This window comes from Heterodontus francisci, chromosome 42 (assembly GCF_036365525.1).
Source record: "Heterodontus francisci isolate sHetFra1 chromosome 42, sHetFra1.hap1, whole genome shotgun sequence".
NCBI lineage: Eukaryota > Metazoa > Chordata > Chondrichthyes > Heterodontiformes > Heterodontidae > Heterodontus > Heterodontus francisci.
In genome coordinates this window covers 3,368,871-3,386,861 of record NC_090412.1, presented here as the reverse complement: position 1 = coordinate 3,386,861, position 17,991 = coordinate 3,368,871, and the positions used below count along the sequence as shown (strand labels likewise).

At 42.9% G+C, this 17,991-nt stretch overlaps 1 protein-coding gene across 7 annotated transcripts in view; it reads right to left on the bottom strand.

The window, feature by feature from the left end:
• usp54a (ubiquitin specific peptidase 54a) overlaps positions 1-17,991 on the bottom strand; it is a 177,397-nt gene that overhangs the window by 111,964 nt on the left and 47,442 nt on the right. For all 7 annotated transcript variants that reach the window (XM_068020393.1, XM_068020394.1, XM_068020395.1 and 4 more), the window contains exons 2-3: positions 7,098-8,088; positions 923-1,015 (exon numbers count right to left, since the gene is read on the bottom strand). In XM_068020393.1, coding sequence (XP_067876494.1) covers positions 923-1,015; positions 7,098-7,241 — 237 coding nt within the window. In that variant the 5' untranslated portion in view covers positions 7,242-8,088. The remainder of the gene's footprint in view (positions 1-922; positions 1,016-7,097; positions 8,089-17,991) is intronic.

Genomic DNA, 17,991 nt, shown 5'->3' with positions numbered 1-17,991 from the left:
TGGATCGTGCAAGTCTGTGATAACAGGTGAAAGCAGGATTGAAACGTCACAAGACGAATGGCCACTTACAAGATATGCCAGAAGTGCTCACCAACTGTAGATATGCCCCCCAGCACAAAAACAAGAAACACATCCTCTTTCAAAAACACAAGTCAAAAATTTAAATTAATAATTAGTAAGAGTAAATGTAGCCCAAACTAGAACATAAGACTTCATTCACCTTGCAGTCAAATCATTTATTGTACAATGTTTAGCATCAGACAGTAAAATCATAGTACATCAAATCAATTCTTCAAAATTAACTGTTGTGTGGAAAACATGAAACATTGGTGATCATTGCAGCAGCATTTCTTTCAGCTTTATGCAATGTTCTAATGAACTGTTTGTTAAAGACACCAGATATAAAGATCATCAGACAAATCTTTTTTTTCATCAGCAGCAAAGGAAATCCAATCTAGTTGTCAATAACTGAAACTACTCCATTGTAAACAAGGCCAAGTTAATTTTGTGGTCACCATTCTGAAATATTTTCTTTGAGGGAAGTTTTCTAAGTTTAAAAAAAAAGCATCAGAGATTACAATCCAAGCTTTATGTAAAGAAATGTTGGCAGACTCTCAAATGGGTAATCGAAAGTGATGTGGCACCAAGACCACATGTTTGATGTCTGGCCTGTGCTGAATTCCCCAATCTCAGCTGGTCTGTATGCTTCAGCGAATTGCTGCCTTAACCCACTTTTAAGGGAGCAAACCACTCTAAAGGCCAGCTTCAGACAGCTAAGATTTTCTAAGAGTTCCACATAATTTTTCTTTTAAAAAATCATGGATATAGAGCAAAACAAATAGCAAGAGTTAGGAATTTTAAATTAAGATTAGGAAAACAAAGTTTAGATTACAATAAAGAGAACGTAGTACAAAGCTCCTACCTTGAGAGCGCAGAAGATGCAGGAATCTCCCATACATTTGTGAGTGGTTAGCTGTCTGAAACTCCTTCGAAAAATATCAAGGTGCCATAGGACCTTGGGAGGAAGGTTTGCGGAAATAAGTTACTTAAATTCTTCCATGATTTATGGATAACAATTTAATTATTCAACTTCACAGAAAACTATGAACTGCTCGAAAGCTGTAATTAAAAGGAGTAGCTAAGTATGACAAGGGAGCTTTCTTTCAAGTGAAATACTTTCTCTGAAGTCTAGTCTAGTTCGGAAACAAAGGAAAGTCAGACCGTTCAGTGTTACAATTCCATAAGAGACTGTTAACTTTTTTTTAAAGTCAAAAAAATTCCCAGTTATTACTTAAAAATTACGCCACAAGATTTCACATTTTAAACAAAAACCTTACTGTATAAGCAAAACACTAACTTGACACTACAATTTGGAACTTAAAATCTTAACAGAACATGAAATTGTATGCTTTAAACTGAATCTCAACCAAACACTCCTGTTTGACTGTTACTTCCACCCCAAGAGACCCCTATACGTTACAGGATCTTAGCGATTTGTTCACTTGTCCTGGGACCAATCCAAAGTGTACCACAGGTCTTAGGAATTCACTTTGATTTCCTTAATTTCTCTGCTGTTTTCTGAGGTATCAGATCTCCCGAATCTGGACTTGGCAGCTTGAGCATGGGCCTTATTCAAAACAGAAAAACCCCTGGTTCCTGATGGCCTCTTTGCTTCTGAGTCCAATTTCTCCCAAAGCCAACTTGCTTTTCCAAAATCCAACTGCTTGTCTGAAGCCCACAGCTTTCCAAAAAGCAACTGCCCATCTGTGTCAGCAAGCATCCAAAAAGAATACCTGACCCAAAAGGCATCTCCCTAGCCACATCTATCTCCATAGCAAGTGGCACACGTGGGATGTCCTAGATAGCAATTTAAGCCAATTACCTCCCCAACTCCCAAAACATCTTTGATTTCTGGTATCCCATGTGAATAACTGATATCGTTAACAATGACAGAGCAATTTCTTTTCAACTTTCTGGTTCCAAATGCCCAACTAAACAAGCCCACCTGAGCTTTATGGCTCTCACCTCTCTAACTCTGTCTCTGTAAGTAACCTCTCATGGAGAGGTTTTTGAACTTTAAATCTCTTTGTTCTGGGATCATATGAATAATTTAAACCCCTCATTGAGGTAGCTGCAGATACACTGTCTACATCAAGAAGTTCAGAGAGGTTCCCATTGTTTAGGGTCTACACACTTCCCATTATGACCTTACTAAATAAACATGGGCCACCTTTTGATTTGTAACCATCCTGGATTTGTTTGCCAGCTTCTCAAATCAAGTGTTTCCCTTTGTATTGCATTAAAAAAAATTCAATTCCCAAATTAAAAGTTACCTCTCGAAAATTGACACAAACCATGAACCAGGTGATCGTAACAACAGAGCAGCTCCAAATTCTACATTAGTTTATGCCAATGGGGCAGTTGGTCTTCATAGCTTGAAAACAAGAACTTTCAGGTTCAAGAAAGAACAGGAAACTTCAGGACCAGGAAGAGGCTAATAGGCCCAGTAAGCTCATACCCAATTTGCAAGTTCCTTCTTTTTCAAAATACATTTGGAAATCCATTAAATTCATTTATTCTAGTGATACTAACTGGTTCTATTAAACTCTTAGCTAACTTTGCTAATGTCTGAACACTTGAATAAAATAATTTGAACTAAAATGCCTTATTTACTTTTAACATGCTACTGAGTTTTTGAATCCTGTCAGTTAACACAAATTTATCAAATCCCTGTATAACTTCTACTGTCACCTTCAGAAGGGAAACAAAGAAAGGTTCAGTTCATTTCCCTTTCCAAGGACACCTATTTCAGCTGTCCACATCCTACGATTCAAGGAGACACAAAAAGAAAATCTGAATTTCTCACCAGTACCCTTTACTGAAATCCACACATATTTGAATCAATCTTGTTTAAAATAGGTTGTAATAGCAACAGCACCGACTTGAATGAATCAGTTGTTAAGCATCTGGTATATCTAAAGGGTAGGGGAAAAGGAGAAAATAGGGGAGAGGTTCCTCTTACATTTGGTACTAATTTTGGTTTGGATGTTCGATTCAGCATATAAATGGATTTGTATGTTTGAAGTATTGAATTTCATTTCCAAAACAGTTCAAGTCAGATCACTAGAAATGTTATACCCTGATTTTTCACAGATCCAGCAAGAATGAAATCCTTGTGTTCTTATACATAAGGGCGGCACAGTGGCGCAGTGGTTAGCACTGCCGCCTCACAGCTCCAGGGACCCGGGTTCGATTCTGGGTACTGCCTGTGCGGTGTTTGCAAGTTCTCCCTGTGACCGCGTGGGTTTTCGCCGGGTGCTCCGGTTTCCTCCCACAGCCAAAGACTTGCAGGTTGATAGGTAAATTGGCCATTGTAAATTGCCCCTAGTGTAGGCAGGTGATAGGGAATATGGGATTACTGCAGGGTTAGTATAAATGGGTGGTTGTTGGTCAGCACAGACACGGTGGGCCGAAGGGCCTGTTTCAGTGCTGTATCTCTAAATAAATAAAAATAAAAAAAACACTGAAATCCTCCAAAGCACATTTTGAAAATCTATCTTTTTGCAATTAAAAATACAAGATAGCTGTTTTACTGATTAATTTTGGAATAAAAAGTGGCAGTGTTCCAGACGAGTACTTAACTGCCATGGATAGAACAGGTCAGAAGCTGGGTATTCTGCCAGAAGCTCACCTCCAGATTCCCAAAAGCCTCTCCAAAACTTATAAGGAACAAGGCAGGAAATTGATGGAATACTCTCCACTTGTCTGGATGGATGCAGCTGCAGCAACACTCAAGGAGCTCAACACCATCCAGATCAGAATAGCTTGCTTGATCAGCACCTCATCCACTAGCTGAAACATCCACCACTGACGCACTGAGGCTGCAGTGTGTACTGCAGAAACTTACCAAGGTATCACTGGCAGCACCTCCTAAACCTGCACCCGCCACTACCTAGAAGGACCAGGATTGTAGGTGCTCAGGCACACCATCTCATCCAAGATGCTCTCTAAGTCACACAATTGGGGTTACATTATTTAAAGGTTAACCACCAATGCGCATTTATACAGCACCTTTAAAGCAGAAGATGTCCCAAGGTGCTGAACAAAGAAACTGACACTGACCATTAATAGTAGGACTAGAACAGATTACTGAAAGCATGGCAATAATCAACAACTCGTATGGAAACTGAAACATGGAAGGAGGCCATTTTTGCCAATATTGCCTACACCATTGCTAGCTTCACTCTAGATCTCCAACAGCAAGATTCCACTTTCCCTTCACTAATTATCTTCAAGTATTTATCATACTCCCTCTTAAAAGCAGTGATTGAAACAACTTCAACAACCACTCATGGTACTGCATTCCAGGGTCTAATGAAAAAAAATGTCACCAACCTCCAATACCAACATTAATTTTTTTGACCCTTTGTTAACAATTCACCATTCACAATTTAACACCTCAACTCCAAGCCCCCTTAACTTCCTCAGCTGTAGTGAGCAAAGCCCTAGTTTTTCAAGTTGCTAATCATAATATCCTCTCACCCTTGGTATCTGCCCAGTAATATAACTTGCACCTTTTTGATGAAGCTTTTAAACAAATAGCCTCTTGCTTCATTTACCTTATGTCTCTGCTCCTATGACTGCACCGATGCTTTTGGTAGCGTGACTACCATCTCAAAACAATTTCTCCCCACATATGCCACAGATCACTGCAGAGCCAGAGCAGCATAAATGGTTGTTGGCAGGCAACAAATTATCTGCAGCCACTAGGGAAGGTGTAATATCGAAATCACCTCGAACATTCCAAATAATTAAGTAATTTTCAAATATTGTAATTTTTCATAACCAAGTTATTATCTCTTCATCTAATAGCATCACTTGACTCAAAAGGAACTCTATTTCCTCCACAATTAGTACCTGACATACAAACACCATAAGTTTTTATATAACAGTGTTACCCAATTTAGCAACCAGGTACCCATAGATTCATACACTGCAGCAATACCTCTAAATATAAAAAAATGTCCTTAAATCATTGCTACATTCCCCTTATGCTTCAGCTAGATTATCCAGTTAATAGCTGAGCCACTGGCATCAGGAAGATGAGGTATGCCAGGGAACTGTGGATCCCAAACAGAACACATAAAATGGTCTGTTATTTCACCTTGCAGGTTATATTAGCAAAATGGCTGAACTGCAATCCAGAAGAATAAAAAGCTTACTTTCAGTCTTTCAGCTATTTTGCAGAAGTAGTGAGCCGGGTTCAAGAGTCTGGCATTTTTTTTAAAATTACTGCTTGGAATCCTTGCTCTGCCAACATTTCATTTGTGTACAAACAAAGCTGAATGACACCTGCAGTTACTCAGAGGAGCTCTTGATCTCAATTAGGCTGTGAGGAAAACATGTTCCCCAGAACAACTGAGGAAAAAAACTGGAGGCTAGTATTGGCATAGAAGCATCACTGAAAGGGTTGTACAACAGTTTGTTTGCCCCCTATCAGCCTTGGACACCTGAAACTAAAATGAGTTCATTTTAACTAGCAAGTAGGATTCGCATCAACCTTAATCTAGAATATTTTACTGTTGAAGTTACAGTGATACAAATTCAGTTTCTGTTTAAAAATCCACAGTAGTGGCGGGTTTTTACATCTTTTAGTACCTTCGCAAGGCATTTAGGCAAATAGTCAAGTTAAATACTAAATAAACCTTCAATTAAAACAAACAATAGAGAAACAGTAAGGTACAGAGCACAATAATGGGCTCGCAGTAGAAAGCTACCCTCGATTTGTTTGAAGTTGCAAGCAGTTATAATAGTGATCAATAATCATTCGTCTGGAGTATCACAGAATGACATAGAATATGCAGTATAGAAAAAGGCCATTCAGCCCAACCAGGCCATACTGGTGTTTAGGCTTCACTGGAGCCTCCTCCCATCCTTCCTAACCTAACTTTATCAGCATAACCCTCTATTCCCTTCTCCTCATAAATTTATCTAGCTTCCCCTTAAATGTGTCTATAATATTCACTTCAAGCACTCCTTATGGTAGCAAGTTCCATATTCTCACCACTCTGAGTAAATATGCTTCTTCTGAATTGCCTATTTGATTTCTTGATGACTATCTTATATTGATGACCTTCAGTTTTGCTCTTCCCCACAAGTGGAAACATTCTCTCTCTATCCACTCTATCAAAACCTTCCATAATTTTAAAGGTCTGGATTAGGTCACCCCTCAGCCTCTCTTTTCAAGATAAAAGAGCTTCAGACTGTTCATCCTTTCCTGATTGGCATAATCTTGCATTTTTTTTAAAATTACTGGTATCATCCTTGTAAATCTTTTTTGCACCCTCTTGAGTGCCTCGATATCATTTTTCTAATGTGGCAACTAGAACTGTGCACAGTCCTCCAAGGTTTGATGCAAGTTTTTTTTAAATGTATTCATTCACAGGATGTGAGCATCCCTAGTTGGCCTTAACAGAGTGGCTTGCTAGCCCACTTCAGAGGGCAGTTAACAGTCAACAACATTGCTGACAGTCTGGGGTCACATATAGGCTAGTGGATAAGGACAGCAAATTTTCTTCCCTATAAGTGAACAAGTTGGGTTTTTACAACAATCCAGTAGTTTCATGGTTACTATCACTGACACTAGCTTTTTATTCCAGATTTATTTATTAAGTGAACTTAAATTACCCAGTTGCCTTGGAGGGATTTGAACTCATGTCTCCAGATCATTAGTCAAAGTTTAGCATAACTTCTCTACTTTTCATTTCTATCCTCTTAAACCCTAGTGCTTAGTTTGCTTTTGTTCTGGCCTTCTTGAGCTGCATGCAACTTCAAGTGATTTATGTATTTATACTCCCAGATCCCACTGCTCCTCTACCCCATTGAGATTCCTATTTTCTCAATATGTGACTTTCTAATTTTTCTCACCAAAATACAATACCTCACACTTATTTATGTTGAAATTCATATGCCATTATATGGCCATTTTTCAAATTTATTAATGTATTCTTGTTAAAATTAAAACCGGATAGCTAAACTCATAACTCTAGTGTATATATATCCTGCAGTACCATGCATCAACAGGAAGAACTACTCACCTGCAATGCACTGTTGAGAAAGCAGCTATTTTGCCCAGGCTCATTCATCAGTCCCTTACTTGCTGCAATAGAAGTTGTGCTGCGTGGCATAAACATACCCTGAAGATTACTGTTCGGTGTGAAATAATTCTTCCTCCAGGACATCTTGGCTGAAGTCTTTTAGACTCCGATAGTAAGTGTTTTATAGCAGAACTGCTGTCTTTGTTGACATTTAACCAAAAGGGAAAAATCATCTCACATCAGATCACAAAAGATACTGTTAATCAGGCAGTCCCTCAAGTAGCCATTAAAAATCACAGCAGGTAGCAGACGTTGTGTGGTCACTCCTCAAAATTCCATTACGAAACTGTAGTTCAAAACTATATCCAAGCTAATGGTTCCTTTTGGAACAGCACAAATTTTAAAATAGTGTCTCACATACCTTTAATTCGTTTGGGAGTAATTTGTTACTCTGTGCAGCATTTTACAAGCAGTTGCTTAAGTCTTGAATTCAGCCGCAGTATTGTAGACTCGCAGAATAGGAATTCAGCTTTCACAATACCAGAAGCAGAATTTCATTGCTCACACTTTAAGCAGATATTCCCATCACTTGGGTAATAATTGAAAGCCGAAAGGAAGTCATTATAGTAAACTCAGATTTCAGTGCAGGATCCTTCAAATATTGTAAATCCGGTACCGACCAAGGAAGATCTTTTAAAAACACAAACACGTCAGCTTCTGCCACAGCAGTTTGTCAAGTATTGCGTCATATATTCCTTATTTGTTCAGTGTTCTGCCAAACATTCTGGCTCGCCTTTGATTAAGCTTCCTTGATAAGATGATTGTGAACTCACTGCTTTGAACCTGCAGCCACAAGCTCCACAGTGTATCTTAATCCTTTTCTAGATCATTAAATTAATCAAGTATTTTGAAGCTTATATGGGCCATGTCAGCAAACTCTGACCAGATTCTCTCATCTGCTCGGATCAGCTGCTATTCATTTGACAAAAATCTGAAAATAGGAAGAAAAATACAATTAGATTGTTCAATATTGGATATGTTCATAGCTCTGTGCTCGTAAAATCTGATTTACTTCAGCTTCAGGGGTTTGTACAGATGCTGTCGTACCGTGTACTAAATATACTATCATGCTGCATTCACCCACTAACATTATGCTGTAGTTTCCACAAAGTGCATCATGCTAATACAAAACATAAAATTCATTTAAGAAAAACACAGAACTCGCTGAATTGCTTACTGGGACAATAGCAATTCATCTATCCAATGAAAAATGAACCAGTGTATTGCTCACACTTCCTTAAAGCATGTCAGCCTCCACGGCAAACAATTAAAGCTTTAAATATGGATGACTCAAACACCAGCCAACAGTCACACTACAATGAGGTCATAAGTAATAATATTTAACTACACCAGTTAGAATATGAACATATGCCCGTAAATGCTTGCCCGAAGCACTGAAGAAACTTAGCAACACCAGATGAAGCTCTTAAAGGAAAGATGACCCATTTAAATATCAAAGCAAAAAAAAATTGAGAGCACTGATAACACGTGGAATCAACTGCAAGGAGTCAGAACCTGAATATGCAAGACAACTCAACAAGGATAGTTGTTAATCTCCACTATTGTAGCAACTGCTTCATTTTTACCATGACAGTTCAACTTCCTAACATTGTTAGCTCAATAATTTCTCCCAGCCACTTTCCCTAATGTTTCTGAACTAGGTAAAATTAGATGAAACTAAACAATCTTTTAAAACAAATCTTTTTTCCAAAAAATGGAGAGGCATGCTAATTCTGAACAGTCTGCTCCAGATAAATTCGGTCTTTGTTGTGCTGACGTTATCTATTAATTTGAATTAAGCAATGTAAATAACATAGTGAAGTGGGAATTTAATGCTTAAAAACTGACATCATTGGAGGTGGTTCAGAGGAGGTTTACTAGATTGATACCTGGAATGAGCGGGTTGTCTTTTGAGTAAAAGTTGGACAGACTGGGCTTGTTTTCACTGGAGTTTAGAAGAGTGAGTGGAGACTTGATTGAAGTACATAAGATCAAGAATGGTCTTGACAAGGTGGATGTGGAAAGGATGTTTCCTCTTGTGGGTGAGTCCATAACGAGGGGGCACCATTTTAACATTTGGATTGCCCTTTTAAGACAGAGATGAGGAGAAATTTTTTCTCTGAGGGTTGTGCGACTTTGGAGCACTCTACCTCAGAAGGTGGTGGAGGCAGGGTCATTGAATAATTTTAAGGTGGGGGTAGATAGATTCTTGTTAGGCAAGGGAATCAAAGGTTATCGTGGGTAGATGGGAGTGTGGAATTCCAGACACACACACATCAGCCATGATCTTCTTGAAAGGCGGAGCAGGCTAGAGGGGTCGAATGGCCTACTTCTCATAATTCGTGTTCGTATGTTTGTATCATGGGATATCTCTCCCTGCTGCACAAACTCCTTAGCATTAAATGTGGCCATTTCTTTTGTTCCTAGCACTGTAGAGGAAAACAGAAGAGTACAAGAAAACCTGTTTGTTTACCCTTCCACAATTTAGAGGTCAATTTTCCCTCCCGTTTTCCAAATTTCCCGTTTGTCTGGCAGTTCAGATCCCAGACAAGCCCCCAATTGGTTACGGCCACCTGGTGAGGGTGGTTTGCACTGTCAACTCCCACCTGACTGCAGCAAGTATTTTTTGGTTATGAGGGTATAACCCTAACTTGTTTTATTTGTCAAATGAACAGCTGCCTTGTGGGCGTCTCGGGAGAGACCACGGCTAAGGGAGTAAACCCTAACAGAAAATCCGGAGTGGAACCCCGTAGGCGGTCATGTGTCACCTTTGGCATGTTTCCGGCAGTTCCTGCAGCCATACCGGTGCCAAACGTCGTGCTCTGCACTCCTTTGGACCCCACCAGAAAGGCCGAGAGGGGGGTTTTGACGCTTGGGCAACTCTCAACCTCCATACATTCGCCCAGGCATGCGCCATGGAGAGGTCACTCCATAGTTGCCTCACAGCGACTGACACCACTGACCACCTCTAGGCGCTTACCCATTGTCTCTCGAGACAAGGAGGCCAAAGAAAGAATATAATTTAAAACATGCAACTATGAATTAAGATCAGACTGTACCTTATGATTTATTTTTCACTGATGTTGGCAACACAAAACCTTTGATTACTGTTGTGAAAATTGTATAAGCACAGAGTATTTTCAGCCTGAAGACTGTCATAAGATCACAGGAAATAGCAGTAGGAATAGGCCATTCGGCCCATCAAGCCTGCTCTGACATTCAAACAGATCATGGCTGATCATCTACCTCAAAGCCATTTTTCCCCACTATCCCCATATCCCTTGACGTTGTTAGCATTCGGAAATCTAATCGATTTCTGTCTCGAACATGCTCCATGATTGAGCATCCACAGCCCTCTGGGGTAGAGAACTCCACAGATTCACCACCCTCCGAGTAAAGAAATTCCTCCTCATCTCAGTCTTAAATGGCCTGCCCCTTATTCTGAGACTGCATCCCTTTGTTCTAGACTCACCAGCCAGAAGAAACATCCTATCCACATCTACCCTGTCACACCCTTTAAGAGTTTTCTAAGTTTCAATAAGATCACCTCTCATTCTTCAAAACTCTAGAGAATACAGGCTCAGTTTCTGCAATCTCTCCTCAAGTCAATCCCGCCATCCCAGGTATCAGTCTGGTGAACCTCCGATGCACTCCTTCTACGGCAAGTATATCCTTCCTTAGAGAAGGAGACCAAAACTGTACACAATACTCCAGGTGCGGTCTCACCAAGGCTTTATACAATTGAAGTAAGACATCTTTACTCCTGTACTCAAATCCCCTTGCAATGAAGGCCAACATACCATTTGCCTTAATTGCTTGCTGCACCTGCATACTGGCTTTTAGTTACTCATGAACAAGGACACCCAGGTGTCTGGACATCAACACTTCCCAACTTCTCACCATTTAAGAAATACTCTGCCTTTCTGTTTTTTTTAATCAAAGTGGATCACTTCACACTTATTCACATTATATTCCATCTGCCATGCTCTTGCCCATTCACTTAGCCTTGAAGCCTCCTTGCATCTTCCTCACAATTCCTTCCTAGTTTTGTGTCATCCGCAAATTTGAAAATGTTACAATTGGTCTCCATATCTAAATCATTTAGAAAATTGTAAACAACTGTGACCCAAGCACTGATCCTTGTGGTACCCAACTAGTAACAGCCTGTCATCCTGAGAATGACCTATTTATTCCCACTCTCTGCTTTCTGTCTGTTAATCAATTCTCAATCCATTGCAGTATTCTTTTGGGCCTCCTTATCTCGAGAGACAATGGATACGCGCCTGGAGGTGGTCAGTGGTTTGTGAAGCAGCGCCTGGAGTGGCTATAAAGGCCAATTCTGGAGTGACAGGCTCTTCCACAGGTGCTGCAGAGAAATTTGTTTGTTGGGGCTGTTGCACAGTTGGCTCTCCCCTTGCGCCTCTGTCTTTTTTCCTGCCAACTACTAAGTCTCTTCGACTCGCCACAATTTAGCCCTGTCTTTATGGCTGCCCGCCAGCTCTGGCGAATGCTGGCAACTGACTCCCACGACTTGTGATCAATGTCACACGATTTCATGTCGCGTTTGCAGACGTCTTTATAACGGAGACATGGACGGCCGGTGGGTCTGATATCAGTGGCGAGCTCGCTGTACAATGTGTCTTTGGGGATCCTGCCATCTTCCATGCGGCTCACATGGCCAAGCCATCTCAAGCGCCGCTGACTCAGTAGTGTGTATAAGCTGGGGATGTTGGCCGCTTCAAGGACTTCTGTGTTGGAGATATAGTCCTGCCACCTGATGCCAAGTATTCTCCGAAGGCAGCGAAGATGGAATGAATTGAGACGTCGCTCTTGGCTGGCATACGTTGTCCAGGCCTCGCTGCCGTAGAGCAAGGTACTGAGGACACAGGCCTGATACACTCGGACTTTTGTGTTCCGTGTCAGTGCGCCATTTTCCCACACTCTCTTGGCCAGTCTGAACATAGCAGTGGAAGCCTTACCCATGCGCTTGTTGATTTCTGCATCTAGAGACAGGTTACTGGTGATAGTTGAGCCTAGGTAGGTGAACTCTTGAACCACTTCCAGAGCGTGGTCGCCCATATTGATGGATGGAGCATTTCTGACATCCTGCCCCATGATGTTCGTTTTCTTGAGGCTGATGGTTAGGCCAAATTCATTGCAGGCAGACGCAAACCTGTCGATGAGACTCTGCAGGCATTCTTCAGTGTGAGATGTTAAAGCAGCATCGTCAGCAAAGAGGAGTTCTCTGATGAGGACTTTCCGTACTTTGGACTTCGCTCTTAGACGGGCAAGGTTGAACAACCTGCCCCCTGATCTTGTGTGGAGGAAAATTCCTTCTTCAGAGGATTTGAACGCATGTGAAAGCAGCAGGGAGAAGAAAATCCCAAAAAGTGTGGGTGCGAGAACACAGCCCTGTTTCACACCACTCAGGATAGGAAAGGGCTCTGATGAGGAGCCACCATGTTGAATTGTGCCTTTCATATTGTCATGGAATGAGGTGATGATACTTAGTAGCTTTGGTGGACATCCGATCTTTTCTAGTAGTCTGAAGAGACCACGTCTGCTGACGAGGTCAAAGGCTTTGGTGAGATCAATGAAAGCAATGTAGAGGGGCATCTGTTGTTCACGGCATTTCTCCTGTATCTGACGAAGGGAGAACAGCATGTCAATAGTCGATCTCTCTGCACGAAAGCCACACTGTGCCTCAGGGTAGACGCGCTCGGCCAGCTTCTGGAGCCTGTTCAGAGCGACTCGAGCAAAGACTTTCCCCACTATGCTGAGCAGGGAGATTCCACGGTAGTTGTTGCAGTCACCGCGGTCACCTTTGTTTTTATAGAGGGTGATGATGTTGGCATCGCGCATGTCCTGGGGTACTGCTCCCTCGTCCCAGCACAGGCATAGCAGTTCATGTAGTGCTGAGAGTATAGCAGGCTTGGCACTCTTGATTATTTCAGGGGTAATGCTGTCCTTCCCAGGGGCTTTTCCGCTGGCTAGGGAATCAATGGCATCACTGAGTTCCGATTTGGTTGGCTGTATGTCCAGCTCATCCATGACTGGTAGAGGCTGGGCTGCATTGAGGGCAGTCTCAGTGACAGCATTCTCCCTGGAGTACAGTTCTAGGTAGTGCTCAACCCAGCGGTCCATCTGTTTGCGTTGGTCAGTGATTATGTCCCCCGATTTAGATTTGAGGGGGGTGATCTTCTTGATGGTTGGCCCAAGAGCTCTCTTCATGCCATCATACATTCCTCTGATGTTTCCGGTGTCTGAGGCCAGCTGAATATGACTGCATAGGTGTTGCCAGTAGTCGTTTGCGCAACGCCTAGCTGTTCTTTGTGCAGTACTTCTGGCTGCTTTAAGTGCTGCGGATGTTAAATCGCTGGGGGCTTTCTTGTAGTTCAAAAGTGCAATGCGCTTAGCGGCTATGACAGGTTCCAGTTCTTCATTATGAGATTGAAACCAGTCTGCATTTCTCTTCGCACTTTTGCCGTAGGTGGTCAAAGCTGACTCATAGATGGCGTCTCTGATGTGGGCCCACTTGGTCTCAGCATCCCCTGTGGGAGTGTTTTGAAGGGCTGTTACAAGTGAATTTAGAAATTTTTGTAACAGCTGTGGGTGAGAAATTCTGCTCGTGTTGATGCGCGGGTGGCCCTTCTGCTTGGAATGATGCAACTTCTTTGGTCTGAGTCTAACCTTGCTGCACACCAGGGAGTGGTCGGTGTCGCAGTCCGCACTGTGGAAGCTGCGTGTGATTTGAACACTGTTTAAGGCGGCTCGCCTTGTGACAATGAGGTCTAGCTGGTGCCAACGACGTGATCTTGGGTGCCTCCATGAAACCTGGTGACAGGGTTTAGTGTGAAAGAACGAGTTGGTGATGCAGAGGTTATGATAGGTACACAACTCAAGCAGTCTCTGCCCGTTCTCATTCATCCTTCCAACGCCATAGCGCCCAAGGCAGGAGGGCCATGAGTCATGGTCGGCCCCAACCCTGGCATTAAAGTCCCCCAGCAGGAATAGGTGTTCGGTGTTGGGGATGCTGCTAATGATGTTATGGAGTTGTTCATAGAACTGGTCTTTAGCTTCAGGTGCGGAACAGAGTGTTGGAGCATAGATGCTGAGTAGGTGTACTGGACCAGAGGTGGTGAGCAGTCGGATGGACAGTATGCGTTCCGAGCCATTTGAGGGAGGCTCTATCATGCTGAGCAAGGAGTTTCTGATGGCGAAGCCCACTCCATGCTGTCTTGGTTCTTCAGGATCCCTGCCCTGCCAGAAGAAGGTGTAGTCTTGCTCTGCTAGAGAGCCACTCGCGGGGAGGCGAGTATATTACTCCCAATTCCATGTGCTCTAATTTTGTCATTGGCAATGTAACTGAATCCAAGTTAAAAATAATTCTCGAGTTCTTTTTCAGATCATGTACCACAGGAACAGACTCCAGCACATTGATAAGAACTTGACTCACTCTGCTCGCCATTTTTCACTGACTCAAGCATAATGATTTAAAAATCAATATTTTACCATGTACCCATCTTGGTAGCAGTGGTGAAAGACCATGGTATATTCCTGTCCATTAGCCAGGTCATAAATGCATGCTATGTTCTGTTACGAGACATTTAATGGACAATTCTGCATTGTTTGGCCTCTTAACTGCAATTTCTCACAAATGCCTTGAAAGTAGATTGGATTCTTGGACTGCAGTTATACTGCCAAGTTTGTACTGAAGCGCCATCAAAACCTGCTACATCAATCACCTACAGTCACCTAGCTCTCAGGGATCAGTGCTGGGACCTCAGCTACAATCTATATTAATGACTTGGAGGAAAGGACCGAGTGTATTGAAGCCAAATTTGTGGAGATAGATAGGAAAGCATGTTGTGAGGAGGGCACAAAGTGTCTCCAAAGAGATAGTTATAGAAAGGTTAAGTGAGCGGGCAAAAATTTGACAGATGGAGTACAAAGTTGGAAATTTGAGGCTGTCCCTTTGGAGAGAAGAGAAAAGCAGATTATTACATAAATGGAGAAACTGCAGAATGCTGCAGTTCAGAGGGATCTGTGTGACCCAGTATATGAATCACAAAAAGGTAGCATGCAGGTTCAGCAAGTAATTAGGAAGACTGAAGGGGTTAAGAATCAGAAAGACAATGCTCAAGTCAGGGTGAGGAAAAGACAAACAAGCTGCTCGGGCAAAAGGACAAGGTAAGGGATGCGGTCTGGACTGTACAATGGTCAAATTATGGAAGCCTGGTCAAGGTGAAACCGGGAGATAGGGAACTAAGACCGAGACATATGCTAAGCACTAACAAGAATAGGACTATGTAATCATAAGGCTACATGACAAACTACCCATAATATAACTGCAGTACGTGACAAAGAATGGAAATAAACTTGCAGCTTTGAGTGTAAGATTAGAGTGCTATCTCGGACTGCCTGAGATGGTCTCTCCCTGCGCACGCTTCAATAGACGATCGAAACCTGTTCCTAAGTCTTCTCATGTATTGATTGAATTGTCCCACAACAGTTTGGCGTAGTCGGCAGGATACCCGCACCGGACCATCAGAGCGGCGCTGCAAGCGAGTATATTTATTTACCACCCACAGTTAGGGTAGTCAGCCTACCCGAATAAAGGTCCGGTCGAGTACCCAAAGAACCTAAAGGAGGACTCAGGACAGGAGGCGGAACCATACTGGCGGGTCAGTAAGTCCGAAGCCGCGCAGAGGTCAGAACCACTTACCTCAAGGTATACAGGATGTCAAGCCGCACTGGTCGGGAGAGACGAAGGAACTAGGAGACTGTGCTGGGTGGCATCGAGGCTAACGAAATGTCAGAGAAGTTGTTGAGTAACGAAATGCATTTTGACTAGGGCCTGGAGGGCTCCATGACTAAGCTTATGGCAGAGCAACAGAAAAAGACTATGTCCTGAGTGAAATTTCGAGTAAAAACGAGTTACCGTGTCTTTGTTCGAGTCTGCATGCATGTGTGCTGTGGACCTGACAGTCGTTAACTCTTTGTTGCCTGGCTTTAATGTTGAAAGCACGAGTCTGTTACTTGTTCTATTTTTACACATGTATATTTTTGTCGGAACCTTGAGTCATGCTTTGGTTGTGTACTAGTTGAGCCTGTGTGTGTTCCTTGGGATCAGGACAGGGAATTTAACACAGAGAGCATGAAGCAATAATTAGGGAACTGGTAGAGGCAGCAAAACTACCGCTGGATGCGGCAGTCATAAACGTTAAGGCCCATCAGAAAGAGACAGACCTGATCCAACTGGGTATTCAGTGGGCGGATGTGGCAGCCAAGGAGGCAACCACAGCCGGCCCAGTGTCACAAGTAGCAGCGGCTGCGATCGGGCCAGAGGAAGTAAATATGGTAGACTTGCACGGAGATGTAGAAGAGGAGAGCGGAGACAGTGGGATTAACAGGTAGCAGTTGAAGGCCCTGACGGAGTCTGGTGGAAAGATGGTAGGGTGGTAGCACCACGTTGTATCCACCATAACCTGATGAACATATGCCATGGGAATGAACACCATGGGAGGGAAGCCATGTTAGGGAGAATGAGCAGATGCTGGTGATGGCAAGGTATGGAAGGGATGTAACAAATCACTGCCAGAAGTTCTTGCTGTGTGCACAGCACAACCCAGGACACCCAATAAAAGTCCGTATGTCACACCAACCCCGACTGAAGGGGCCATGGGAGCTGATACAAATTGATTTCACAGGACCCCTCCCACCAAGTCAGGGAAAGAACTACTGTTTGGTCATTACTGACCACTTTACGAGGTGGGTGGAAGCCTTTCCCACACGGGACTGCTCAGCCAGTACTGTTGCTCGAACAATGGCTAAGGAAGTAATTCCCAGGTGGGGAATACAGTCACAGATAGATTCGGATCAGGGGACACATTTCACACGTCGGGTGGTCAAGGAAGCTTGTAAATTAGAGTCATAGAGTCGTACAGCATAGAAACAGGTCCTTCGGCCCACCGTGCCATGCCAACCATAATGCCTATCTATACTAATCCCATCTGTCTGCATTAATTCCATAACCCTCTATGCCTTGCTCATTCAAGTACCTGTCCAGATGCCTCTTAAATGTTGCTACTGTTCCTGCCTCCACCACCTCCTCAGGCAGCTCATTCCAGATACCCACTATTCTTTGTGTGAAAAATTTACCCCTTTGATCCCCTTTAAACCTCCTCTCTAGGCATAAAACAGAAGTTTCATATTCCCTATCACCCGTAAAGCTCAGGCATGGTGGAACGAATGAATAGGACGTTGAAGAAAGCATTGGCTAAAGCCATCCAGGAAACAGGACGGGGATCGGCCGACCTGTTGCCCGGGATCCTAATGGGACTCAGCAACACCCAACAGAATGACCAAACTAATCCAGTATGAACTAATGACAGGAAGGGCAATGAGATTGCCAGGGGACGCTGTAGTAGGTAGTGAGAGAAAGGGTTAAACGATTTGTGAGAGAGCTATGCAAACAACTGCACGAGTTAAAACAGGAGGTTAGAGATCAGCAGATCATACGCGATATGGAAGCGGACACAAAAGAGAAACAGGCGAAGGTGCCTAGTGTAGGAGATAAAGTAATGGTTAAGGTAAGGCCCGAGAAACCAGGTTTTACGCCTAAATGGATAGGACCCTATGAGGTAATAATGACTTGTGATACCTGTGCCTGTGGACATCAGAGGAAAGGGGCACTGAAAACACTGGACATCACTGAAGCATGTTACTAACTGATCTTGTTTTGCAGAATTAATCATGGCTGACCAGTGACGACTGGACAGGCCCATTATATCTTGCAGAATGCTACTCATCATACTGATACTACTGGAATTGG